This window comes from Lobosporangium transversale (genome assembly GCF_002105155.1).
Source record: "Lobosporangium transversale strain NRRL 3116 chromosome Unknown BCR41scaffold_13, whole genome shotgun sequence".
Taxonomy (NCBI): Eukaryota; Fungi; Mortierellomycota; class Mortierellomycetes; order Mortierellales; family Mortierellaceae; genus Lobosporangium; species Lobosporangium transversale.
This window is the reverse complement of record NW_019028991.1, coordinates 606,651-634,014: the sequence shown is the minus strand read 5'-3', so window position 1 is coordinate 634,014 and position 27,364 is coordinate 606,651. Positions and strand designations below refer to the sequence as shown.

General features: G+C 41.1%; 8 protein-coding genes across 8 annotated transcripts; 3 read left to right on the top strand and 5 right to left on the bottom strand.

Moving 5' to 3' along the window:
- Positions 1 to 323: 323 nt before the first annotated feature.
- On the bottom strand, positions 324 to 1,505 carry BCR41DRAFT_395127 (hypothetical protein; the record flags this gene model as incomplete). Its single annotated transcript, XM_022028702.1, has 2 exons — positions 324 to 552; positions 1,345 to 1,505. 2 exons carry the CDS (start codon positions 1,503 to 1,505, stop codon positions 324 to 326), a joined length of 390 nt encoding a protein of 129 aa, XP_021882654.1.
- A 5,986-nt stretch (positions 1,506 to 7,491) lies between these two features.
- On the top strand, positions 7,492 to 10,778 carry BCR41DRAFT_321186 (VHS domain-domain-containing protein). The gene is made up of 12 exons (XM_022021426.1): positions 7,492 to 7,566; positions 7,660 to 7,747; positions 7,884 to 7,959; positions 8,083 to 8,367; positions 8,494 to 8,547; positions 8,641 to 8,721; positions 8,820 to 8,954; positions 9,045 to 9,123; positions 9,209 to 9,469; positions 9,574 to 9,714; positions 9,851 to 9,961; positions 10,056 to 10,778. Exons 1-12 carry the CDS (start codon positions 7,518 to 7,520, stop codon positions 10,409 to 10,411), a joined length of 1,716 nt encoding a protein of 571 aa, XP_021882653.1. The 5' UTR covers positions 7,492 to 7,517; the 3' UTR covers positions 10,412 to 10,778.
- A 200-nt stretch (positions 10,779 to 10,978) lies between these two features.
- BCR41DRAFT_351274 (hypothetical protein) lies at positions 10,979 to 12,401 on the bottom strand. The gene is made up of 7 exons (XM_022023778.1): positions 12,280 to 12,401; positions 12,039 to 12,184; positions 11,902 to 11,963; positions 11,727 to 11,759; positions 11,548 to 11,632; positions 11,415 to 11,422; positions 10,979 to 11,315 (listed from the first exon to the last, which is right to left on the bottom strand). The coding sequence occupies exons 1-7, from the start codon at positions 12,352 to 12,354 to the stop codon at positions 11,098 to 11,100; spliced, it is 627 nt and encodes a 208-aa protein (XP_021882652.1). The 5' UTR covers positions 12,355 to 12,401; the 3' UTR covers positions 10,979 to 11,097.
- A 2,507-nt stretch (positions 12,402 to 14,908) lies between these two features.
- BCR41DRAFT_369775 (hypothetical protein) lies at positions 14,909 to 16,206 on the top strand (the record flags this gene model as incomplete). Its single annotated transcript, XM_022026485.1, has 5 exons — positions 14,909 to 15,085; positions 15,188 to 15,461; positions 15,572 to 15,582; positions 15,679 to 15,879; positions 16,006 to 16,206. 5 exons carry the CDS (start codon positions 14,909 to 14,911, stop codon positions 16,204 to 16,206), a joined length of 864 nt encoding a protein of 287 aa, XP_021882651.1.
- A 539-nt stretch (positions 16,207 to 16,745) lies between these two features.
- On the bottom strand, positions 16,746 to 18,053 carry BCR41DRAFT_351272 (Redoxin-domain-containing protein). Its single transcript, XM_022023777.1, has 7 exons — positions 17,946 to 18,053; positions 17,718 to 17,862; positions 17,582 to 17,592; positions 17,277 to 17,475; positions 17,147 to 17,193; positions 17,012 to 17,041; positions 16,746 to 16,920 (listed from the first exon to the last, which is right to left on the bottom strand). Exons 1-7 carry the CDS (start codon positions 17,970 to 17,972, stop codon positions 16,864 to 16,866), a joined length of 516 nt encoding a protein of 171 aa, XP_021882650.1. The 5' UTR covers positions 17,973 to 18,053; the 3' UTR covers positions 16,746 to 16,863.
- Positions 18,054 to 18,187: 134 nt separating this feature from the next.
- Positions 18,188 to 22,119, top strand: BCR41DRAFT_421204 (armadillo-type protein). Its single transcript, XM_022029994.1, has 8 exons — positions 18,188 to 18,419; positions 18,558 to 18,650; positions 18,764 to 19,042; positions 19,159 to 19,369; positions 19,515 to 20,518; positions 20,621 to 21,266; positions 21,373 to 21,844; positions 21,943 to 22,119. Exons 1-8 carry the CDS (start codon positions 18,291 to 18,293, stop codon positions 22,046 to 22,048), a joined length of 2,940 nt encoding a protein of 979 aa, XP_021882649.1. The 5' UTR covers positions 18,188 to 18,290; the 3' UTR covers positions 22,049 to 22,119.
- A 204-nt stretch (positions 22,120 to 22,323) lies between these two features.
- BCR41DRAFT_303630 (Nucleotidylyl transferase) lies at positions 22,324 to 23,098 on the bottom strand (the record flags this gene model as incomplete). Its single annotated transcript, XM_022020725.1, has 4 exons — positions 22,324 to 22,499; positions 22,589 to 22,685; positions 22,782 to 22,894; positions 22,978 to 23,098. The coding sequence occupies 4 exons, from the start codon at positions 23,096 to 23,098 to the stop codon at positions 22,324 to 22,326; spliced, it is 507 nt and encodes a 168-aa protein (XP_021882648.1).
- A 1,036-nt stretch (positions 23,099 to 24,134) lies between these two features.
- BCR41DRAFT_351266 (hypothetical protein) lies at positions 24,135 to 26,720 on the bottom strand. The gene is made up of 7 exons (XM_022023776.1): positions 26,567 to 26,720; positions 26,324 to 26,440; positions 25,900 to 26,208; positions 25,564 to 25,730; positions 24,882 to 25,418; positions 24,522 to 24,784; positions 24,135 to 24,423 (listed from the first exon to the last, which is right to left on the bottom strand). The coding sequence occupies exons 1-7, from the start codon at positions 26,610 to 26,612 to the stop codon at positions 24,288 to 24,290; spliced, it is 1,575 nt and encodes a 524-aa protein (XP_021882647.1). The 5' UTR covers positions 26,613 to 26,720; the 3' UTR covers positions 24,135 to 24,287.
- Positions 26,721 to 27,364: the final 644 nt, after the last annotated feature.

Below are 27,364 nucleotides of genomic sequence, written 5' to 3'. Positions count from 1 at the left end.
AGTGTTTGAATGTGTACAGGGAACAAAAGAGGTCTAGATACAGGCTCTCTTTGTGACATTGAAGGAGATCGCATGTTTCATGGCTATCGAGACAAGGTACCCCTACAGGCACAAGACAAAGGTATAACTCGGTTCAAACTCAAAGGGACGATTTTACCAATGGCCTTGTTCTGAATCCACTTGCCTATGGCACAATCCAGACGAAGAGACAGCAGCAGTCTGACGTAGATGAAGAAGATCTCAGCCAGGGATTGAAACTTTCACAAGGGTTCCTTAACACGGCGTGTTTTAAAGGCAGCCGGTGAAGACCTGACTGATGAAGACTACGCAAACATAAACTGGAAGAGGAGCCCCAAACTTCTTGAAAACGTTGGACTCATATCCCATGAGCTAGGGCGATGCTCCATAGCTTGAGCTTTATCGGCAATTCTCTTTGATGTCCTCCTTGCCTGTGGTTCTTTGGGCTTGCTTCCTTCTCCCTCATCCTCCACAGCTCGAGTCAATTCTGACTTCTTGAGGGACTCCCTTGCACTTTCAAGGAAGTTCAACAAGCTAATATTGAGTACGTCGTTTCTATTCGTTTGTCTTTGATGGCAGGAACTTCTTTGACTTTAGCTAGCGAATAATCACCCTGTTCGTGATAAGGCAACATGATAAGTAAGGCCTAAACAACAGCAACAAGGATATGCCATTCGAGCAAAAGCCGAGAGAAGACGGTGATGAGAGGTGTTCTTTGATGCAATTATGGCAAGTTGTATTGTGGGCATCCTTAATTCTTGACCTTATCGCCGATTTTTGACTGTACGGAACCAGGATAATATTTACCCTCCGATTCTAATACAAAGACGATATCTGGTCCAGATGGGTTCTCTTTTGGAAACAAAACAAAAAAAAAAAAGCGAGATTAACTTGGATTCATGTATGGAGTCTTTGTTACAGTGAGTATCTAAGAATTCGTTCATTGTTATAATTCTGGAAGATTGAAATTAAACAAAGCGGGACTGAAATACTCAAAATGTGTGCCCTTTGTGCGAGACGTAGGGGCGTCTAGCAACACACTATTAACCAATTTAACCAATCAAGGGTCATCCACTTCAAACAAGTTAATTGCTGCTATAAATGATATTGGCTCAACGATAATTGTAAACTCCTTCTTCCTTTGATTAACGACAATTCAAGCAAACGAAACCTCGACCGGAACAGGCTCATTGTACTCCAATATCAAGTCTTTACTATATAGTAATCTATTCATTCTTTACGGCTCGACCGAAGGTTTCCCTGATGTCGACACTGGTTTTAATTCCTGCATCCCCTTTGTTAATACGCTTCAGAATTCTAGATTACTCATGGCATAGGTTACCAGATTCTTTATATCCCGGATCAGTGAGCGACCACACCAGGCCCTCGATTTCTTGCTTCCAAAGGCCTGCATCGGCATGTCCAATGACGCTCTCTATTATAGTGATCATTGGACGGAGACGACCACAGGACCAAGCATATAGCATCTCGATTGCTTGATCATTAAAATGGCCTCTCCGCTTTGATGCAGAGCTTGAGTAACTTTATTTCTCCAAATATCGCACAAGTGTCTTGAAGTATGTCCGGACTTTTGCTTGATTATCCCATCTAGGAAACGATACTGCACTCTTGAACCTCGAGTCATCGAGAACTTCCCGATATTCCTTGAAGCTTTGCCAGTTCTCTTAACCCAAGCAGGATCATAAATACAAAAGCCTATCCCGCAAGGAACTATGCAAATTCGTGGTAAATCCTCTGATAAGCCCTCCAATCCATGAAAGAATGCTGATAATATTGGTCGCATAGTGTCGTCGTTATTAATAAACTGGTATTTAGCCTCCCCTCCCCATATCCTGCGCCTCGTTAAAAACAACCAAAAACATAGAGTTACTTTGATGTCGCTCCGAAAGGACCCTGATTAGATTGTCGAACCAATCTTACAGGAGCTTGTCAAGGCAATTAAAGCCAACTCCACCAAGTAATTCTGCTACTTTTGTGAAGAGCGCTAGGAATAAATCTGTCCTGGATGGAACCGAGTTTCCTCAATGGACCTCTCCAAGGACCTGTGGACACACTTGCAATAGCATCCATTGGCTAGGCGTCATTCTACCTTCGGACAAGTAAAAAGGGTAAATTGATGAGTATCAAATATAAAACATAAAGGCATTTTTGCTTACGTTCTTCAAGGGGTATACGAAAACCAAACTGCGATTAACCGCCTATGAACGCAAGACACAGAACATTTGGTGAGATTATAAACAAGCGTGGATATCCCAGACATCAAGGACCTTTTCCTCCTAATCTTTCATCCGTCTAGCATGAATTGATGTGAGAGGGGATGATTCTGGCGAGATTGATGCCCTCAGCAGCAGCATGTAGCATTAATATACCGAGAACTATTAATATACTGACGACACAATCCAATATTGTATCACATTTTACCGGTCAAGCGCGTGGCAGCCTTGGTCAAATTCTTGATGTTTTTTTATTCCATGTCCCTGGACGCCTAGAGATTCAAGACGCGCCGCCTTCACATACTGACACTGAATTGGCCGAACATACAACTAATATGATCTCATTGGCCACAGGTTGCCATCCCGTGCACGCGCACCATGGGACATTTATGTCTTTAGAGTGGAGCTATCATCCTAGCTCCCGGTAAACGTTTTGGCGCCCTGGATGATGATAATTAATAGGTCTTCCGTAAGTGGCAAGCATCCAGATGACAAAGCATACGAGAAAGGATAATTTCCTATGCCAGCTGTCCTGGTGATAATAATATGATTTTGGGTCTCATCATCAGACTCTCACTGGGTTCTCCACAGGATTCTTCATCTCTATCCGTTTTTACAAAACTCTTTGATAATAGTATCACAAAATCCTGCCTTTTCTTGCACACAAGATCGCACAATGATCACAGCTTTATAAAGTTCTAAATGCCCCAGTAGAAGGGAGGACGGATTAAACCGCTCTATCTATTCGTCTAGAAGGTAAGTGAATAATGATGGCTTCATTCATAAAGAATGAACCATTGTAAAAATTTCTCAAGGAACGGGTATAATGCTTTTTTTAAATAAAGACAAAATTTCATCCACTTGATTGCTATTCGATTTAATTCTTCAGATTCGTACCGGCTGCTCCTCCTGAATATGCAGCTTCGATGTCGATTTTTATGACACGCTGACTTACATGTTTTAAGCATTTATATGGCTTCTGGACGACCGTATTTCTGGTGGTAAGAAAGTTTTGAACTTTAAAATCGTCATATACGCCTCCTGGCACCACAAAATAGAGGAAAATATCATCACTTCCCTTCGACTTTGATTGCTCTCCCTTCGACTTTGATTGGTCTCCCTTCAAGCAGGGTCCAGTAATACAATCAATTATCTCCTTGAATGGTGCTTGCTTGATCGCATGCTCCTCTGATACTGTGACCTGAAATAGCTTGTTGGGTCCCAATGCAAAATCAATGCACGGAAATTTAGAATATTCTGCTACAAATAACTTGCCAGCTGCTTGAGTGAGCCTTGATAATTCCTCTGAAGTCCGGATAAACACCTCTTCTGGATTTGCTGGAAAATCAAGAAATCCTGTTTCGCCTGACTGGAGATCCCTAAAGGGAAATCTAATATCACCACGTCGAAATAAGTGATGAGCATAGATTTCAAACAGTGGGCCTTTATCTATATCCTCTCCGCCTGTGACAAGTTTCGCCAACACATCGACCCAAGTGTTATCTTTTATTTTGTCCATAATCTGTGATTCGACCCAACGAGATGCCCACACCAGGTAGAAGTCGAGATGGTCAGAAGTGGGGACTCTATGGAGTAAACGACCACTAAATCCACTCGCATCTTTTCCTCGTGCAAAGAGGCTTAGAAGATCTGCTGGTTTCTCGAGTGTTCTAATGGCATCATTGACGCGGAATAACGCAGCTTCTTTGGCACGCTTAGTATGTTTTTGATTTTTGGATAGTACATCGGCTGGACACTGTAGAACCTGTCTTGGCACGCCCCCCAAGTCGTAAAAAAGCTCCTCCAAAAATGCTTCACTCACTACATGAAAAAACTTTACATTGGCTCTACATTCCTTAAGCTCATCCAGACTCCAGAGTGACATGTGATAATAGCTATTTGGTGTATTTTCCTTGGTGAGTTCATCGTAATGCCCATAGAGAGTTCTTGGTGATGCTGAAAATATCGTCCTGGCTTTACCTGGTTGAGGCTTTTCACCACTATCAACTAAATACCACGTTTCACGTTGGTTAAGGAAATCTTCGAACATCGTTATATTCCCTTTACGTTGGCAAGTTGTTCCTCCATAAACATAACAATTGGTATGCTGCTTCTCTTGGAAAATAATAATCGGTGGATTTTCCTCATCGTGTTCGGCAAGGAGGCGGATGGCAAAATAGACCAAAAAGGCTGACTTCCCAATTCCAGGCGTTCCAGTGACAAAGAGTCGGTTCAAACGAGGTACTTCATGAGGGGTACTTAATTCGGATGTAATATGGTCATAAAGCTCTTTATATTCATGTCTGATATAAAGATGCCTTGTTCCGGCAACAGGGAAGATACAACCCTCAGGGGCAGTCAATATTTTGGAATCCTTGATACCACCAGAATTTCGGAGCTCGCGAGCCACGCTAATAATGCTGTAGTAAATACTATCTCCTGATAACCCCTCCCCCATGTACGAAAGCAGCTTGACCCTCTCTTTCGAGTTTAGACGCGAGATGGCAGGGTCACCATTCACTATCCCTTTCGTTACAAGCCCTGCTTCTGTAATCGCGTCCATAAGAGCATCTCCATTCATGCTTGGACGGTCTTTTTTAGAGGGTGACTCTGATAAAGGAGATAGAGTGATCAAAGTCAATATTTTTGATTTATTGCACTGCACATCACTCTGAATTGATCAATAACCAGGTTCTCAGCCAAAAGCACTCACCAGAATCTCCATCTTGTTTTCTTTTCTGAGCTAAGTATCAAAAGCGAATAATGAGAAAGAACGTTGAGTTATCAAGACACAAATCAAATGGCGATATCATGCACATGGCCGCTTAAGATACAAACCAAGCTTCATCAGCTGAAAATATCAACAATCAGTCCATCAAGAGCCAAGGATATACCTCGCTGTGGTGGCTTGACAAAAACATGGATAGTTTCCTTTGGAAGTTCAGAGTTGAATATGTCCCCAAGCTCCCTTGATGCGACTGTAAGAGCCTCTTTTGACTCGATTTCTGACTCAAAGATGGCCGCGCCTTTGTCAGGGATGGAGACCTTGTAGAGGGTGAGATCTTTGGACTTAATGCTTGGATCCACAGTAATATTGGGGTAGATTGCTTGCTTGAGCATCCCGACCGATTTATCGCAGAAAATCTCTACTGGGAACGACGTTGCTTCTCCCTCGACAACGCAGTTCAGCAGTAGCAGTGGGATGACGCGCTTTTTTCGTTGTGGGCGCTGGTTTACTCTTTTCGTTTATTGAGTGTGGAGGCATCCTCAGGCTTATTTGCAGTCATTTTTTTTTGTGCTTGGCTCTCTATGGAATCATTTGCAGCCATGTTTTTTTGTGTTGAGCTCCTTGTGGTGGCCATTGAAAATTAAGATGAGTGGGACTGAGTGTGGTTGAAATGCAGGGAGAATGATGGTTAAATAGGCAGAGGTATATTCTATACTCTTTCACACTCGTGGTCGCTGTATGAAAACAATAATGAAAAATGTGTAAGGCAAAAAAAATAAAAAAGAAGGAAAGGAAAAGAAAGGCAATAAATGAAGGCTTGGAATGAATAAAAGAGGTAAGTGGTGAAATATGAAAAAAGTGGTGGCGAAAATGAAGTGGAGCAAAGGAAAGAAAGGAGCGACAACTGATAAATTTGTTCCTTTATTTCAAGGTTAGGCTTTGCGTGAGAAAATATTTTTTTCAAATCAGCCACGTGCCATTTTCTGGATCATTGTGACGTGACAATCTTTAGTGCGCAAAGAGCTCATTTCTCAGTCTCGTCACCAGCCTGAGGACGAAGCTCGTGCACAAGCACAGGCTGGGACCAAACTTGACATTTTGGCTGGAGGTCTCTTTTTTTAAATTTGAAAAAGCTTCTAAGTCAAGTTCACCGCTAGGAAAGGGATCGCGACCAAATGGAACGGGCTGTACTTCTACAAATAAGCACCACTCTATTCTTGCCAAATATGAGGTCAATCTTCCAACTAAAAGCTGAGGAAGCTACATGGCTAGTAAAGCAAGGCCTTTCTACTCGTAGGCTGTCGGTCCCATGCGAGTACTTCCAAAACCTGTCTTGAAAAACAAATAAAACAAAGACGATCGCCCAGAAAAAACCTATACAGGAGCTCTAGACTATCCGATGGATGTAGGGTTATGGAGTCTAGGCTGATAGCCTTTACTAAGTTTGGAATGGCGCGTCAGAGAGGATAAAAACACTTTCAGCCCAAAGGATAATCGATGCCAGGAATGATATCGTGTGGTCGTTTACGTCATGGTGTGTACCTGACTACACCTCTTTGATTAACGACAGTTTGACCCTGCAGTTGTATGTTAAGATACTACAAGGAGGCCTATGGATATCTATCGAAGAGTGAGCATGGTAAAGGAAGAGCTCGCTTTTCGATATAATAATGACCCTAAACATCCTACAGAGGAAAATAGGGCTTATCTGGGATCGACTAATATAACAGAGACAGTAGAAATACCACAGTGTTGGTCTGCGGAATCTTTGGATTTGTACCCAATTAAGCGTATACGGCCATACCCAGAAAGAATTTCCATATTCAGAAAGCTTGCTATGCGAGAGATTATCTGTGGGATAGTATGAGTTTCCACTAAGTACATACCTTGGCTCAGTTTGGCGCATGCTTAGGAAACTCTCTGCTGTCCAAATGCTGAATAGCAATCTAAAATCGCTTTTCTTTGATGTATGTCTCAAAATTGGCTGGATGACTTTTTTCAGCTTAGACCGATAACGTTACAAAAAACAATGCACTTAAATGAATCAATTTTTCAGTTCACAGGAAATTGAGCTATGAAGAAAGCTATTGTGAGGTGAAAGTGAACTGAAAAGCAATCCACGTTTTACATCATTCTCTCTTTTACATTCGGCATGCCTCCATTGCCAAATGGATATTTCAGTCTCTTATATAATCTAAATCGAAGTCGAAAGCGATACGGAACATTACTATTATTGTTTTTATTGAAATAACCATAGTAAGTTGTCTTCCATGGTATCAACAAAAAGCTTCGAACAAATGTTGCAGCCATCGAAGTGTACAAAGGACCTTGAAGTGAAAATTCCTTGGAGACAGAGCTGACGGAGAGGGATTTGGTCAAGGGGCTCAAACGCTGTTCCTTCCATTAGTGGGGCACATGACGAAGAGTTGCCACCAAAAAAAAAAAAAAAAAAAAAAAAAAAAAGTGACTGCCGCCCAGACAAGAAATATTTTTATTCCATTATGACCACAACGCGACTAGAGATCTGGTCGAATGAAATGAGACAGACAACACCTCAGCAAAGATCGATTCTCGAGATCTACATCGGTACATTTGATGAATTTCGTCTTGCAGGCAAATATGCAGCAATAGCAACAGCTACTCATTAGATCGACATATCACCTTGTGACACTGCTCTAGAGCGAGCGTGCGACCCATCGCGATATGCGCCAGATCTGACTCTCAATCTTGAGATCTGCGATGTTATCAATGAAAAACAAAAGAATACGTATGTATAGTGCGAACTCTATTTTTTTTTTTTTTTTTTTTTCATCGCCAACGTGTTCTATAATTGATGTGCTACTGAAAGCCTGACTAATATGGTCGACCATTGACTTGCCAATTCTTATATTCCCTCTTGATAGACCCAGAGAGGCGGCTATTTACATTGTGCGTCTTGTTAACCACAAGAATGTGCACGTCGGAATGCTAGCACTAGCTGTAAGTGAGCTCTGATTCCGGGGCTTATTGTTATTTATTTGAATGACCAGCGAAATACATCCTTATGTTTTACGCGTGGTTGCTTTCACCATGGCTCGATTTAACCAAATGACTATTTCATAGCTTCTGGATAACTGTGTCAAGAGTTGTGGCTATCCCTTTCATCTGCAAATTGCCACTAAAGAGTTTCTTAATGCCCTTGTCCGCAAGTTCCCAGAACGCCCTCTTACAGTCCCTACACCGGTTCAATCTCGTATTTTGGAGCTTATACAGGAGTGGTACATGACGCTCTGCAAAACCTCACGATATAAAGAGGATCTAGTTCATATCCGTGACATGCACAGACTGTTGTCCTTCAAGGGCTACCGCTTCCCCCAGGCTAGGAAGACAACAATGAGTCCTGTTGAAGTAAGTATATTCAAGCCAATAGAAATTTTATTTATTTTTTTTACTATTTTTATTTTTTTTTTCTTAAGTAACGTTTTAATGAGGATTAAATTTTTTTTACTTAAAAAAAATTCTCCGTTGTTGTAGATACTGAAATCACCATCAGAACTTAAAGCAGAAAATCGCATCGCGCAAGCAGCTGTAAGGATTCTGCATTCTCGCATTTATTTTACAATAAAAAAGGATCATAGTGCGGATTTTTTTAAAATATAATGACTATACCGGCCAATATAGAGGCTACAGGAACTAATTCGGCGAGGACGGCCTGAAGACGTACGGGCTGCAAATGAGCTTGTTAAAAAAATGACTGGATATGTAAGAAATACTATTAATCAATCTTAAAATACAATATTCGCGACTTGTAGGCTTATCTGAGTTCTATGCCTAACCTTTGTATAATTCTACGTAAACAGGAGCGAGAGGATGAAGATTACGTGACACAAGCATCTGAAGGACTGAACAAGGTCATGCAAAAAGCGATGCTGTTGATAGAGATGCTGAATGATGTAAAGCCCGATGGAATCATTGAACAAGTCGACATTTCTAAAGTAAGTCGGGTTTGATACCTGAGGCTTGACCGCCAAAAACGATATTGCTTTATTCAGCCTTCCTTAACCCGCTTCTATATCTCATCATAGGATCTGTATGAGACTTGTAGGTCAGCTCTTCGAAAGGTTCAAAAGTTCATTAAAGATGGCGAAAATCATGATATAATGGGTAAGATTAAGTGTACAAGGCTAATTGTATAAACCTGAAAAATAGCTTATCGCGCGCTCAACCTGACATTTTCATTACAACGTAGAAACTTTACTTAAGCTGGAGCACATTCTCATCAGTGCAATTGATCAATATGACCAAGCTAAGAATGGAAGTGTTGTCAAAGTGGCACTGACGTATCCTGAAAATAGTGGAGATTGTATCCAAAATACTAGCACCAGTGATGAGAAACACGAACACGCAAGAGCAACTTCAAAGCCAACGCAGTCTTCAGTCATTGACCTTCTTGTCTGTGGTGATGGGCCTTCGAATGAGTCATCGTCCACAACTTCAACGAAGAATACTGGTAAATAGTTCAAATATATACTTATGTGCCATGACTATTTCTGACTTGATAGCTTATATCGATTGGTATGACGCATCCTTAATTTTATTATTTTGGAACATTAGATAGTCTAATAGATGATCTTATGGACCTCAACTTCCACGATACGCCTCCGCCACTCTCATGGAGGCTAACAGGAAGCATCAACCTTGACCAATCTAGTAATATACTGACAACGGATGTTTCGCCTACATCGATTGATGACAGTATGGTTTTGTTTCTTAATAGCATGCATTATGCTTTGGTTTAGTTAAAGTTTCTACCATTGAATGGTTTGCCAGCTTGTAAATCAAGTTTCTTAATTTATCTTCATCGTGCGTTTCTATTGTTGGCTTGTCATAGATGTTACTCGGTCAGCATTCCCAATGCCAGTTTTGGGGACACATGCTGCTCCACTGGATGATCTTGAGTTTATCTCTAATACTGTTTCTAAGAACTCAGGCTCTATTGATGGTAATCAGCATAGCAAACTATATGAACCCCACATAATGGTCCACTTACGAGATGATTAACTTGCAGAGTTTACAATTCTTCATTGCGTGCATAGTATTGTTGCTAAATAAGAGTGGTCTTCAAATCGAACTCGAAATTGAGAAGCAGCATGCGCAACAATCGGACATAGCTTACAACATCAAAGCGTATTTTTCTAACCTCCAAAGTAGTCCGATCTCAGCTCTAACTTTCCGCGTCGCAGTCCCCAAGAACCTTCAACTTTCATTGCATCCTCAGTCTTCACAAGTTGTTGCACCTTTCTCCAAAAGGAGCGTGACACAAGACATGATGATTCGTGTACCACATAGTGTTGTGATGACAAGATCAGCAGTGAGAATGAGATATCATGTCTCCTGTACGATGTCTGAAATGGCGATGGAGGAACAAGGCGAATTTAACCAGTTTCCATAAGCAGCAAGTCTGCAGGTTATTTTATTAAAGAATGAGGATATGACTCTTTGTTTCTGTGATTGAAGGAGTTGCCTAGTGAAACAAGCACAATAAGGCAATCCTGTGCAGTTCGTGGATCATGAGCTTTAAATCCGGACTTTGCAAATCTTGATCAATATTGGGACAGGATCTTTTGGGCAATCACTTTGACCACAGGGAGTTGGAGTCTAAATTTATTTTGAAAAACATTCTTTTCTCATGACTTGCGTTTTATGTAAAGAATGAGCCTGAATATTTTATGAGAGCAATGAAAGATGGTCAATCGGCGAAATCACCAGAGCCAAACATGCGTCTGGTCAGGAGCAAGACACGTATTAATGAGTAAGATATGTCCTGGTCATCACTGGAAGAAATTGTAAAGTGTCTTTATTTCGAGCGCGGGCTTCAATAGTCTGTCTGTGCACATATTCTTTACTTTTTGTCCGTCACTATAAATATTCCTCACTAGAATAAGAACTTCAGCAACGAGTAACAATAATACAAATATGAAATAGTAAGACGTGAAATCATGCAAAAATAAATACTCACAATGCTGTATGCAGGGTTTCTTGCGCATGTTGCTGGGCATCTTTCTGACCCTTTAATCCCATATGACAAATCGAACACCGGAGCGTGAATGTTGCTAAGTCAGTATATTTGTGCTCCTATTACAAATTGTTAATTAATCGACTTGCTTCATGGAGTATGGCGAGGGCTTTTGTGTATGATGATAATGTCGCTCGTACCCTGCAATTCTGTACCTTCTTCAGCTTTGCGGCAAGTTGAATGCCTGCAGTAATAATATCCTCGAGCTTGACATCGAATTGCGTCTGGTCGCACTCTGTAGGGGCACCCAATTCTGGAGTGAGAGCAAGTGCATCGTAATCTAAGCAACCAAAGCAATTATGATTCAGCAACAACTTTTTTTTTTTTTTTTTTTTTTTTTTTTTTTTTCCACTTGCGTTTACATTATATATTTACTTACGGATGCCGCTTGTGTTTAAGTAGCAAGCAGAAAGAGAAGGCGATAAAATATTTAGAGCTACAATTCTTATCATATGGCTTTTTACTTAGAAAACGTAAAGACCAGAGTCCTATTTCGGTCATTACACACACACCTATACATCACCAGTGCTCTTTGGCTATAATGTCCCTCACCAAAGCGATCAACTCGATTTGTTGATACATCAATGCTATCGATTTCTGCAAGATTCATAATGGGAAAGGATATTAGCATATTAAACATTCATTAACGCAATTGAGACGTTTTTTTTTTGTGATTTAATTTATATCATACCAATCTTATAGTACTCAGAAAAGATCGACAGTTCTAAAAGAGTATACATAAGAACACCACCGCGTTTATCAGTTTTGTCAAATTAAACAGTGCGAGTGAGATACAGGATCTCACCGACGATTGAAATAAAATCTCGATGTCTAGCATTGCCTTTTGACAAAAAATGGATTCTCACCAATAGCACCACCCCAGCTGTTATCCCTTTGAATCCAATCACAATATTCCTTCCGTGGACGCCTGAGGACAGTGGTGTTAGTAGAACAAGCTTATGCACGGAGAGCTGACAAAATATGCACATCACTTTAATCATACCCTAGAATAGCTTCGGAATATGTATCCGAATTCGCCTCTATAGCGTCTGAAACAACCTGGCGGAGAGCCTTGATATTGTTCTTCTTGTCAGGATCAAGAATATATGCAACTGCATTAAAAAGACAGCTATTATCATCCTCCACTTGCTGTTTAATAGTATTGCAGGACAAAATGTTAATTTGAAAAGTATCATAAGAAAGTAACTGTCACTAAAGGATGAAAGCCGAACTCTCATATTTACTCTCACAACAAGTAAGCCTTGATCTCTCACGGGAACTGAATGGGCACCAGTGTTTGGAGTCGTCAGAGGTAGCATAGAAGCTACAGTTGAACCAAAAGTTCTATCAAGGGTGTTGCTTTGAGTACTGAGGTGGTTGGTTGAGAGAGGAGCATGGAACGCCGATCCTTGGAGAACAGGGAACGAGCCAAAAGCGGAGCCCCCTTCCATCGATGCTATGGGCGCAGCGAGCCCACGCTCGTTTGAGTTACTGCCAGAGGTGCTCAATGAGCTTACCAAAGTAGTTGCTACACCTCTATTTCCATTAGGTACCGTTAATGAAATCGGTGGTTCATGGATGGCTGACTCGAAATTATAAGGGGATGTTGTTCCTTGAGAGCGTTCTGAAATTAATATTTGCTCTCCATCTCTGATTCCCAGGCTCTCAAGTGAGGAGTGCGCATTTGCGTCGTTGATCACCAATAGGTGAGGAGGATATCCAACCTTTACTGTAAGGGTTAAAGTGGCCATTGAACGATGTATATTAGCATGAGTTATAGCAGCACATCTCCCACCATGACTGGAATAAAAGATAAATGGCTAAGCAGAAAGACATACGCTCCAGGTGGTCGACAGGCGCCTTGATCTTCTTTGCCACCTCGTACTATTTTAATTGAAGATTTGAATATTATGATAAACTTCTATATTTTTTAAAAAAAAAAAAAAAAAAAAAAAAAAAGCCTGAATAATGTAAGCTCCTTACATGTAACTGCAGCAGAGTAGATTGTGCGGTGAGAGAGGTCAATGTCGTGATACCCTCCTTGTGTCTGATCCGGAGCCTCATTGGAAGCTTGCTTTGTGATGGTTTCCATCTTGCTGAGAGTCTTTTGGCTACATCATAATCATGTCACGTGGTATACCCTTAATGAAAGGCCGCGAAAAAGTCGCGATTCCTATGATTCCTGTAGGCTCGTCACCAGCCTGAGTAAGAAGCTTCGGCAAGAGCGGCAATTCCGCCTTGCAGCACGTTCATTCGCTGCACGTAGCTTCGACCTCAGGCTGGTGACGAGCCTACGATTCCTGCTAGTCCAATCCCATACTTCTGCGACCACTCTTGCTAACTCAACCACTACAGCCATTTATGCTTCTATCACACAATCAACAACCACACTCTACAAATATCAAAAGAACAAAGCATAGCCAGAGCCTCCTAATCACCGCGGCTTTCCTTCTGCCTTCCTCGTCTCCATTGCATCGACAAAATGTCGTGCCGGTACGAGTTGCTTTCAGGCTGAAATAAGTGGGCCGTTGACACAGACACTGCTGCCTATGTTAGCACTAGCCCTTCATTTCGTTCTAGAAATGCTCACAATTCTGTTGTTATGAGAGCTTCCTGCTATGCAAAGCACAGGTTTACCGGCCATCAAAGAGTCATTGTATCTAAAGGGCGGGGCATACCCCTTCACGTAAGGGTTACATTGTGCAGCCCCTGGACAACTTCTCGACAGCTCCTATCTCGAGCAATGGAATCTTTTTCTGTTTACTTTGAGAGTCCTCGGTACTTAAGTCAGTGCCTTGCTCTTTTAGTACTACAGCCCGACTCATGTGGTGGGCTGATAGTTTTACCATGATTTGTACTCCACCTGTCAACAATATTACTATATTTTTGGCGTGAATTGTCGCATGTTGTTTATTTTTTATTTTTTCTCTCCACGCCTAATGGGGTGAAAATAATGTGAGAGTATTCCCCGATTTCCTCTCTTTTCAGGGACATCCTCATTGTATTAAAAAACAGTGCCAAATCACATCTTAATTTAAAAGGGGTGACATTTCTGGAACATGCCCATGGTGACGCAAACTTTGGTGTTGATCTTCCTCCATCTTTAATACTCATCATTATATCTTATCAAATCATGCCCAACATACCGCCTCAGTCGGGTTCTCCATCAAAAAATCATAATTGTTGGCGCAGGAATAGCTGGTATCTTTCTGGTATTCTACTCGAACCTTTTGAGATTTTTGAGCGTGCAAACACTGTAAAGCAACTCGGTATGATCAGAGAGGTGCATACGGAGCATTAAAAAAAAGTGACTGAACCGATCTCGACAACCATTAACTTACATATTATTCTTATTATTCATGTTCCTGTAACTGCGAGTATAGGCGCAGCTATGTCCTTGAATGTGAACATCCTGCCTGTATTTGAGCAGCTAGGTCTTTACCAGGAGCTCTTGGGATATTAGTTTCACCAGTCCTGGCATGAATGTTTACAATGAGGATATGTCAAAAGTAGCCTATCGAGGCAATGAGGGTATCAAAGAGACGTACGACCGCAGTATTAAGCTAGGATCATTTGCGCATAAATCGTTCATAGTCATCTCATTCACTCACTCATCCATCCTTTCACACTCATACATTTATAAATATCATCCTATTGCAGTGTTGGATACGACTACGTCGTGTTCTCACGCCCCAAACTGTATGACCTACTTCGCTCAAGGCTTCCTCCTAACAAAGTGCATTTCGGCAAAAAGGTCATCTCATTTAAGCACCTGAAGGATGGCATGGTACGATTGAATGCGCTGACGGCTCATCATATCATGGAGACATCCTTGTTGGTGCCGATGGTGCATACAGTGCCGTGCGTCAAAGCATGTACAAGACCCTAAATGAAGAGGGTAAGTTACCCTATACCGACACTCAAGGACTCAAGATTGGCTACATGACCATGGTGGGAACCGCTGAGCCCTTGGATGAAGACACCTATGAGCACTTGAAGGATAATTTCACGCACTTTTCATTCGTTATTGGCAAGGATAAACCTTATACCGTAAGGATCACGATCGCTCATAGCTACATAACAATACCAATAACAATCAAGTTAATGATATAATGCTCATACTCATAACTGTCATTTGTCTCGTCCCACTAGTGGAGCACATTTACAGTTCCAGGGAAACGCATTTGTTGGGGTGTTCAAATGCAGCTGAATGCTGTTAACCTTGATGGTTCATTCATTAGGAATATAGAATGGGGCCCTGAAGGGAACGAGAACATGATTAAGGAGATTTACGACTATGCGACACCATACGGCCCACTAGGTCAGTTCATTGATAAAACGCCCCGAGATCAGATCTCGAGAGTCTTTTTAGAGGAAAAGATGTTTGAGACCTGGTATTACAAACGCACTGTCTTAATTGGAGACGGTAAGGGAAACATACAGGCAGTAAAGGACGAAAGAAAAAATTGCCGAAATGCCTGTATTGCTATTCTAATATCCGTTACCATTTCCTTTGGATGACCATGTTTCTTAAAGCCGCTCATAAGGTAATAGTATACTATCTTGAAAGAGGTTTCACTGCATCTGGCGCCTAAAACCCTTTCGGCAAACGACACTGAACTAACATCTTTATAAATCCTTAGATGCTCCCAAGTGCTGGACAGGGCGCCGTCAATGCCATGCAGGATGCCGTCATTCTAGCAAATTGCCTTTATGACATTGCATATAACGCAACTGAACAAAACATCACCACTGCGTTCATGGATTTTAAGGCCCAGAGATACCCAAATGTTCAACATCAGTTTAGCGCCAGCAAAACTATGGCCAGAGTTATATATGGACAGGTATGTAGAAAGCATAACGAAGTTTATGATGAACTAGTTGCGTTGGATTACACAAGAAAATGAAAAAGAAATATGAGTCTGCCTAGAATCTTTACTGACACAATGAATAATTTGGGATGTTTCCAGAAATGGAGTGAAAGACTTTTGCGTTTTATTGTTTTTAGACTTCTCCCTCAGTCCATACTTCACAAGAACACTATCAAAGATGGAGCATATCGGCCTCAGTGTATGTTCCTGCCCCTTGCACCCAATCGTGGTACGAGCCCAGTACTTCCTCAAAAGCCATCTAAGCGCTACCAGGAGGGACTGGAGGCAGCAACTGTGTAGAAGTGTGTTTGTTTGTGTAGGTCATGGCATTTGGTAATAAAACGAGGTAATAAAAAAAAGAAAAGAAAGAAAAAAAGAGAAGGAAAAAAAACGTGCTTTTTACTGTAGGTTTTAGAAAGTTATTCATACCAGCCTCTGATGAACGGATTTCTGCCGGAAGGACCAGCAAAAACGCCATGAAGTATCTTCATATTGCAATCTTCACCACTTGTCCTCACTCATTCTGCTATCATTCGTTTTTTTTTTTGTTAAAATACTCACATGCTTTGCAATATCTTGGTCTACACTCTGCTTACCTGTTTTCCTTTCATTGGATTGGCTCTTCCATGCGCTTCAGACCCATGATTGACAACCAATCCACCCTCATTATCCCAAACTGTACTTTGGCGCTCACCACCTCCAAGTGGGACGGGTCCAACTGGACTCGAAATGTGCGCCTTCATCTAGAGTATTAAGGATACCAACATACCTTTTCATTTTCGTAGACACATGTGCATATCTTAACGAAATAAATAACAACTATCAAATGCCATAATTAAGCAGAGTTTAAGAATCGATATTTATTTCCTCCAGGCTAAAGATTTTTGACAAGATGTGTTTCCTTTGTCGCCGCAGCAAATTAGAATAATTATTATCCCTGTGTTTTAAGAGCACAGCTTAGAGCTCTTTTATCAAATTCTCAGCTAAAGAGACAGACAGCCCGGTGTTGTTAGGCTATTTGACAATAGAAGGTGAGAAATATGAGCAATGGAAACAAGCATCAGTCCAAACTATTGAGACGCATATACATCAAATTTCCATTTACCTCCACAAACAACTTTGTAATTCTACCGTTCTAGAAAATAAAAAATATAAAATATAAAAAACGTAAACAACATTTAAACTAAGCCAACAGAATACAATTCTCTAATGATTATTCAATATATTCCATAATACTCACCTCCAAGATCATTGCAAACCGCTTGGAGCGGCGTCCACCAAGGGCAGCTGAAAAATGGGAGACAAATAAATAAATCAATAAAATCATTTTGAAATATTCACCTTCTTCCAACATATTAATAAACTCTCACCAGAGGCATCAAAGTCTAGTCCAAGTCCCTTGACAAAGTTGCCTTGAGGATCGGCCAACATTGTGATTTTATCCCCGACCTCCAGATGCTTACTCCAGGCATTTAGGACATATGAGTCATTCACGGAAACGCAGCCAATGAGATCTACACCCTTATTTTTTAGCTCATCATAATACTTCAAATAGCCAGGAACGTGGGTCTACTAGTAGCATTGACAAGGACATGTTCGGTTAAAAATGCAAACAGCTGGTTTATAAAATACAGTTACCATAAAGCTATTTAATCAGCATTTCCAGCACGAGTACCTTTGAGCACCCTAATGAAATAAACAAAAATAACCATCTGTCATTAGCTCTATGAAATATTTCACAAGATGATCTGTTCAGCACTTGACCTTTTATTCCTCAGAAAAGGAAAAAAAAAAAAAAAAAAAAAAAGTACCAGGAGTAAAAGCTCCAGGAATACCAATAAGGACAGCCTTTTTAACAGGCTCAAATAACTCAGCAGGGTTGACAGCATCAGCAGGGCTTGATCGATGAAGGAGAGTAGTTGAGTCAAGACTCTTATGAACCAGGGTTCCGGAGGACTAACGTTTAATCAAGTACGCGAATGTTTCGGTTTGTTTAATGAAAAGGATGCATAGAATAGAATAGCTAACGTATCACTTACCAACAAGACGCGTGTGGCTCTTAACATTATGAACGAATGACTTTCAAATTAAAAAATATTTATGATGGTGTAAATGAAGGAATGAACGTCTACAAAGCTAAGAGAAACCAATTCTGAAGTAATAGAAAGTCACTGTGCTTGTGCCGTGTTGCCACCAATTTTTATTGGTAGATAAATCCACGTGATAAATCTATTTTTTTGGTCATTTGAGCTTGAATCCTTCCTTTTTTCCATTGCAATCAAGAACCTTGTCATTGTATATTTTATATTTATATTTTTACTTGTTTTCGTTAATATACTTCCACAATTACAATCCCAGTTCTAATCCCATTCCAACCACACATCATGGCCACTGCCACTGTCCCAGCAGATTCACTCCAGCAGACCGTCGCAGCCTTAAACGCGCTCTATAATGCGCCCAGCAATAGCGCAAAAAAAGAAGCCAATTTGTGGCTCGAGGATTTTCAAGCCAAAGTATGGTGGATGAAAAATGACAAATAATCCATCGCTTACTAGCTGGCCATGCATGACTGATACCTGTATTTTTCATTCGGCATTCTTTTTTTTTTTTTTTTTTTTTTTTTTTTGACATTCCATTGGCTTGCGTATTAGCCTGAAGCATGGCAAACAGCGGTAATCTTATTAACTACTGATAGTATTGGAAAAGAGGCACAGGTTTTTGGTGCCCAAACCATGCGACGCAAGGTAAGAAGCATAACTTTGACCTATTTTTTGAGCAACGAATTTTATAAAAAAATAAAAAAAAAAAAAAAAAAAACTATTGACGTAGCCAATCTTTTTTTTGGCATGTTTACCAGATTGTTGATGATTTTCAGGATCTCGATGCAGCACACAGAGCTTCACTCCGGGAGTCGCTCCTGAATCTGTCAATGCAACACAAGACTTCGCCAAAAATTATTAGAACTCAATTGTGCCTTGCATTGGCAGCATTGTCGCTCAGGATGCTAGAATGGGAGCAGCCAGTCAACCACATGATAAGCCTCTATGGATCGTCTCCTACAGATCTTTCGTATCTCTTGGAGTTCTTGACAGTGTTGCCAGAAGAAGTTAACGACAGCCGGTGCCCGAGTTTGACGGTAGGATAAATCAATCGATACAGAACAAAAAAAAAAAGAAAAAAAAAGAGCGACGACATCCACTCCATCTCTCCCATGGAGTCGTCTGGATTGTACTGCAGATGATTCACCTCTAGGAACGACGCTCACAACGTATTGGAGACGCATCACTGCAGCCGACACATCTTTGCACCCACACTGAACTGATCAGGAATGCACTCGCGCCCTCTTTACCACTACCCCATCCACCATGGCAGGATGACGAATATAGAGCACGCTCCGATGAACTATTGACCCAGAATGCCAACCAGATTCTCAAGATGTTGATTGTATGCATGGAAAACTCAGGTAAGCTATAAAAAAAAGAAAAAGAAAATAAAATAAAATAAATAAATAAATATATGGAAATGTATTACTTTCAGTCCATTTTTTGTCTGCTTTGTCCTACTTCAGTCTTATCGATACTTTCTTTTTCTTTTCTTTTTCTTCCTAGGTGACGATGCAAGACTACAGGAAGCAGTATTCAGGTGTTTTCTTTCTTGGCTTCGATCAGGGGATATTGCTACCAGTAGTTTATCCAACAACCCACTCCTTGCCTTTTCTTTCAAGGCTCTTCAAATGCCGGAGCTTTTTGACATTGCTGTGGATGTTGTCTGTGAACTGATATACCAGACCAAAGACATTGATGAGTCAATGCCTGTAATTGAAGAAATCTATCCTAATTTGTTACCGCTGCGTCAAGAGATTGCCAAAAATATCAAAGACGAGAATGAAGATAACATTCGCGGCTATTGCAAAATTTTCGTCGAGGCTGGAGAGTGCTACCTTTCGTTGGTAGTTAAGCACACAGATCACTTCCGAGGTATCGTCGAGGGCATTGCTGAATGTACCTCCTTTCATGATCTTGATATTGTTCCTATGACATTCAGATTCTGGTATCAATTGGCAGACGAGTTGCGTAAGAATGAGGAAGCAAGGCTTAAATATCAAGACGTGTACCAGAAATTGGTCGATGTTATGATTAAGCATCTTCATTATCCCGATGACTTGGACTCCTGGAGTGCCAAAGAGAGAGATGATTTCAAGGATTTCCGACATGTTATGGGTGATGTCCTTAAAGACTGCTGCTTGATTCTTGGATCCAGAGTCCCGCTTGGAAAAGCGTACATGCTTATTACCCAAGCTGCGAGTAAGACACCACCAAAGTGGCAAGAGGTTGAGGCTCCACTGATGGCCCTCCGCTCGATGGGTGCACAGGTTGAGCCAGAGGAGAACGAAGTTTTGCCCGAAATCATGAAGCTTCTCTCCCAATTACCCGACCACCCAAAGATCAAGTATGCAGCTACCCTGGTTATTGCGCGCTATGGAAGTTGGACCGACAAGCATCCTGAGTTCATCGAGTACCAGCTCAGTTTTATCTCTTCTGGATTTGAGAATGAGGACGTTGTTGCGGCATCTGCCCTTGCAATGAAGCTGCTCTGCAAAGAGTGCAGCACTGTAAGCTCGTTATGATCTATTTGTTGATCGCATGCGTCACAATGATTTGCCCGCCTTATCTGATTTTTTTTTTTTTTTTTTTTTTTTTTTTCATGGCTGTAGCATCTGTTGAACTATTTGAACCAATTGCATGGATTCTTTGTAGGAGTCTCAAAGAAACTCAAGGGCGTAGACCTTCTCGAAGTGACAGAAGCCGTGGCTCATGTTGTAGCTGCTGTTCCTAATGCAGAGTTGGCGCAAGTCTTCCAAATGTTTTGCTTGCCCATTGCTCAACAGCTAGCAGGACTTGCATCTAAGGAACAGGGAACCCTCGAAGATGATGTCCCTTTGATTGTTGATAACTTGACGCAACTTAAGATCTTTTTTAAAACTGTGAACCCGCAGGTTCCTCCTGCAGAAGCTCATCCTTGCATCCCTATAGTGCAAGAGCTATGGCCTATCATGGATTCATTAGCAGATCGCGTTGGACGCATTGATGATGTAGCACGGACATTGGCCGGATGCTGGCGCTCAATTATTATTAGCTATGCAACCCATTATGCACCACTATTGCCCATGACCATGACGCGTCTTATCAAGAGCTTTGAACAGAGTGGCTTAGGCCAATATCTTTGGGTTGGTTCTAGAGTGGTGCGTGAGTTTGGGGAAACAAACCCGATCCCCACTCTTCGCTTCGTGGAGGGCCTGAGTGTCCCAATGTGGCAAATCTTTCAGAAGTATGCTGGTCAGTTTAATGAGATTCCGGACGGTAAGGAAAAACTGCAGTAAAGACACATAAAAAGGCCTGCATTTCCTTTTGGAGACTAATGAATTGGTCTTTTTTTTTTCTTGAAACTGTGAATACATGATACTAGTTATCGAAGACTACTTCAATCTGGTTTCTGACACGATGCTTTCATGCCCGAGAGAATATATCCAAAGTACTCTCTTCCCTACAGTATTCAAAGCCATGCTCGCCTCGCTCTCGCTCAAGGAACAACACTCATTAATTTCAGTCTTTAGGCACTGCAGGATCATCCTCGACCATGTGAACGATCTGCAACGCCCTCGATCTTCATCTTCGTCGCAATCCAACAATCCTCGCATTTCGTCTAATGAAGCAGCACTAGTCAAAGCACAGTTTGTAGAGAATGACATGTTTATATCCCATATGCTTCAAGGAGTCATCTATACTTTTCCACCTGAAGTCCAAGGCGACGCGACAGGCGTAATCAAGGATTTGACTATGTTCTGCCCACAAGAGAGTGTTCTTTGGTATGGCAAGGCTATTTCTGCCCTTGATTTGTCTCCTCCTGAGATGCAAAAGGCCGTAGCTGATTTTACAGCGTAAGTTGTTGCCGTTAGTGGCACATACTCTAGATTTCTTTGTATGCTTTAGTGAACTGTTGTAACTGATTGTGTTGCCGTTGGTTCGTCCCTAATAGTATTGCTTCGGAAGGAAACTGGAGCAGGATCAAATCTTTGGTTCAGGACTTTACTAATGTCTACAGACGCAAGAATGTTCTGCCTCGAAGCCGCGGCAGGAAGTAGATGGATGTAGTGATATAAATTTATTTCTTTGCGAACTTTTTGTCAGTCATTTGGAAAAGACATCAAATTGGAAAACAAAAAAAAAAAAAAAAAAAAAAAAAAACATTGACAATAAACCTGGGCATGCTCTCAAATCGACGAGTCTCATTTTTGACTTTTATATTTACAAGCATTTTTTTTCTCCTTTCGCAGAATCTTTGCCCAGAAAACCCAGATAAAATTCTCAAGTATGCATGTCCCCTATCTGAGAAAGAGTACAACAAATTTCATAATGTCTAGATGATGCCAGCGTGTGCTGCCAGATCTTGAGCTTGTTCTGAAAGATATTGGCGGATGTAGGTTGAACTGATCTTGCGACTGACCTCGTCCACTTGGATCTCTGTTGGTGAAATGACATTGATGACTTCAATGTTGAGTGGGCTTAGATTGCGCTTGCTTCGCTCCTCATTTACTTTAAGATAAAGAGAGAAAAAAATCAGGTCAGAGGCTCCGGACCTGATAGTGACAATAAAGATTGAGATGAGGTCAATTTTATAATACCTGCTGCCCCTCCTTTTAATGTTTCCTTCGAGACCATGAGTGCCTGCAACTTATTATCCGTTATAGTTGGTCCGTATATGTCATGAATCGGAACCACCTGTAAGAAAAGGCTAGCATTAATTTCCTTGAATTTGAATCTGAATTTGAAAACAGTATAGATCAGACATTGATCAGTAGTAGAGAGCTATGATACCTCTAGCACCAGTTTACGCTTGAATGTATGTAAAAACCTTTCTACAGCCTTAATTCTGTCATCCAATGGCTCCATAAATTCTTTGAACTTCTTTGTCTTGAGCATAGAATCATCTAAAAAAAAAAAAAAAAAAAAAAAAAAAAGTGTCAGGCGAGAAAACTCTACAAGCAGAAGGGAAAAAATGGACGTAGCTTACCTGTAACACCGCAAACAACTCGGTGGTTAGTAATCCAAGCCGTCATGGAGAGTAGAATCTTATGTCCTGCGTGCAGATGATCAAAGGTTCCGCCAAGAGCCACATCCTGATATTCACCCATCTTTGCGACTGTATGGTGATGGTGATCCAGACTTGAGTCAATGGCGCCAATTAGATGAGTGTGCATTGCCTCTTTAGATGATAGATCAAGTGTGATCAGAGGTAATATCGTCTGCCCAACTCTTTCTCGTTTCTCATTGAGTTCCTGTAAAGATCTTGTAGCTGAGGACATTGACACATGACAGATGGCAATAGTTTGAGAAAAAGAAAAGAAAAGAAAAAAAAATCGCAATTTTATCGTTGCCATGACTTTTTCACCCAACACATACCATCAGGTAAGCCAATAAAAATATCGAAAGGTACCAGATCTGCAACACCTGTGCCAATTGGATACCCACAAATGTCTTCAATGACGATATCGAGCTCTGCAAGAGGCTTCTTCATGGCCATAGCCTCTTTAGTAAAGCTAACATATAATGCGGACAAAAGCCTTTGCACATTATGAAATGATGCTGAAGGCACCGCTGAGGAAGGAGCTGGGGAAGAAGAAGACGATAAAGAACATGTTTTAGTCTCGTTCCGCTGTTTATCCGTGACGAGATGGCGTATCTTTTTCAATAGCATGACTCAGTTTAGAAAAACTACTGCTATTTTCCTTACTATTATCATTGATGGTATCAGCAATGTTATCATTATTATGAGGATCTTTGGAGTTCCCTGCTGAGGGTATCACTGAGATCACTATTGTGAGTCGATGGACAAGTACCAGTGCCCGTTGAATGGCATGGAATGCATCCCCGAGTGGAGAATCGAATCCGGAAATCATGAGCAACAACAGTCCGTGAGACATTTCTGATTGTGCAACGACAGGATCAAAATTGGTCATGTTTTCCTTTTTGTTCTTTTTAAAAGATGTTTCTGATTAAATCGGCTCCCTGCAAGCTGATGGATTAATAAAAAATGAATGAATGAATAAAAAGGTGTTGAATAGAATGTATTCAGGACGACAAGAATAAGTGGAAGTCAAGATATACTTTTTTCATTTCGGCTGTTTCATGTGCCGTCCCAATGAGACTCATGTCATCACTATCATAGTCATATGAAATTTCGCTAAACTCTTTATTTGTATTTCTCCTTCGCAAGCGCGTCTTCCAATGATCCTGCAAGGATTGACTCCAGGATCTTGGTCAAACACACTACAGATGCATTTTTATGCACACTATGTACAATAAAATCAACGAAAATGTCTTTTACTTCAGCTCGACCTTGGGGTCCGTCAGCCATTCACGAAGATTATCGGCCTTGCCCACTCTGGTGATAGCATAGAGCGCAGCTTGCGACATCTGTTTCAATGCTCGCTTGCTCACGTTTTCCAACGTGTCACAGCTATTGAGACGATGTAAAATGAAGAGTTCAAAAAGGAAGTTTAAACAAAAGTTACCCATGAAAATGCTCTTTTTTTTTTTTTCTTTTTTTTTTTTTACCTCTGATGGTAACAAGGATCGAGGGGCGCATTAGCGAACCCGCCGAAAAGCTTGCGTTGCTCCATCGATTTTTTCTCGCCTGCCCCTGTGAGAATACCGCCGGAAGGGATACCTCCCAAGAGGAAGGGCAAGAAATCACTGCCTGCTACCATATCCGTGTATTCATACGGCTCCTTCTTGTAATCAAAATACTCGATAAACAAGTGGTCAATCTTGGCAGATGGCTCAACTAGTCCTTTGGGAGCCGTCTTTCCATCGTGAATCTAGACCAAAACATGTATAGAAACAATTTGTTCACCATTTTGTTTTTTTTTTTTAAAAAAAAAAAAAAAAAAAAAAAAATCTTCTCCAATAGCTTACATATGGAACGTAGTTGGGACTGGCCAACATGTCAAAGTTCATGTTCATAGCAACTTTAGCCTTTCTCTTGGAGTCCTTGCTCAGCTCTCGAACATAGTGTCTTGAACCCAGTAATCCAATCTCCTCAGCACCCCACCATGAAAAGACGATCTTGTTCTCCAAATCATAATCAGCTTTAGCTAGAACCAATGCAATCTCAAGTAATGAGCTTGCGCCAGATCCATTGTCGACCATACCAGGACCTTCAGGGACCGAGTCCAGATGCGCACCCAACACGATCGTGTCGTCATCATCACCCTTCTTAGTAGTACAAAGGACATTGATCGTGGACTCAACAGTCAACCTGTTGTTGGTTTTCAAGTTAAGCAGAACAGTTTCCTGGTTTTGGATCAGAGTTTTTCCAAGGGATCTGGTGGCTGCAAGTACAGGGATGGACATCAGAGGGTCACCTTCCTTCCATTCAGTGATGCGGATACGGGAGTAAAGCAAGACAGTGCGGTTGGGACGATTATAGAAGATAACAGCAGATGCGCCGGCCTGTTACGAAAAGAAAAGTATGTTCGTATGAAATAGAAAAAGAGGTTTGTAAGAGGCACACTATGGCTTACTCGATGACATTTATCTGTCTTGTGGACAATGCAATTAAAAAAAAAAAAAAAAAAAAAAAAAAAAAAAATAGTACTTTCTCGGCCAGATGGGCAGCATCCCAGAGCTCGCAGGGACCGCCTTCTTCAATCACTGCGACTCGGTCCTTGACTTTCCTGTGATCATCAGCGCGGCAGCCATGAGCAGACACTTCCTGAATATGCTGCTTTGTAAGAGTAGCAGAGCGGCCACCATATCTCATGTCTGCAATAAAAAGACGCGAGATTATGTTATCGGTCACGTTTTTACTCAGGACCGACAGGTTACTCCGCTTGCCCGGTAACCTGTTAGTCCATTTAGTTTATCATGTCTGTATGACGCGTCGATTTTTTTTTTTTTTTTTTTTTTTTTTTTTTTGAATGTACTAACTTACTCTTAAAATCAACCTTGTTCTGGTAACGAATCTCTTCTTTTCCAGACCCAATACCTGTGCTACTCATTTCAGGGACCTCGATCTCAGACCAAACAGGGACCTTGAATTCTTGAGTCGAAACGTCACAGTACTTTTTAGCATTGGTTATGAGCTGGGCCTGGACATACTCTGCTGAGGCCAAATAACCATTTGTGATTGAGCGCGAGTTGTTATGCTGCTGAGCAATCGAATACAACTCTTCTAAATGGTGAAAGATGGCAGATGTCTCCAATTTGTCCGACAGAGGCGATTTCTTGGAATCAGAGTCATCTGGTGATAAAATAAGAAGCAGACGTTAACACATTCATAAGAGAACTACAAATTGATTGTCGCACCGAATGAAATACGGAGTTACTGTTTTTTTTCCTATCGCTTAATAACTTACCCTCGTGTGGTTTGACAAGGACGATCAAGAGGATGGTACTGATACCAATGAAGAGCAATGCAACCAACGCGTAAGGAAGGACTTTGCGCAATCTTGAGCGGTCCCTGTTTTGGGTACCTATGAAAAGAAAAAATGCAGTAGTGGGAAATCGAGGCAGCGTGAGATCACTTCAAACTTTCCAAGGGAGCTTTTGCTCTAGCTCTATTAAAGTGAGATGAACATGAAATATACTGCACTGCTTACCGTTGGGGTTTAAAAGAGGCTGCGACTCTCGTGTACTGTCTGCCATCTCTGAAGAAAGTAATGAAATGAAGCACTTGAATGAATTTTAATTCCAAATGGCAAAAGGAGATTGGGAGAGAAAAGAGAGAAATATGTGTTGGTGAAGTCGTGAGAGTGACAAAAAAAAAACTTCTGTCCCCACAGCGAACGGGATTTTTTTGCATGAAATCTAATTCCTTGCCTTGTGTCATCTCAGTTACAGACACGACTAAAAAAGGAATAATACAAACAAAAAAGATCCATTAGTTTCAAAAAAAAAAAAAAAAAAAAAAAAAAAAAACGAACAAGGCGTACTACTCTCTCTGATCTACCGAACAAGCAGGGGGTATATCGAGCTCACAAATACAAAAAAAAAAGCTGGTGAAGGTGGAGAGAGTAGGCGAAGATGCAAATTCTCCAACTCAATTCTCCTTTGTTGATTTCATGTATTCGACTTCTTCTGTTCCTGTCACCAAAGCAAACAGGACACCAACAAAGTAATCCATGGAGACGTAAAGGAAAACTATTGAAAGAAGTGAAACAAAGGGGTTGAAAGATATGAGTAAGAAAGAGTGGAGAATGAAAGAGGTTGTCTTTAAGTTCATCTCTGTTGTTTCTTACGACTTCGCATAACTAGAAAGCTAGATGAGCTTACGGAAGGACTCCTGTATTCCGTATAGCTTTCCCCAGATTCAATAGACAACGCGCAGAACTGTCTGCAAGGAGTCATCCTCGAGGGGTAGCTCTTATACTCCGGATCCAAGCTGTGCTAGTTCAAAG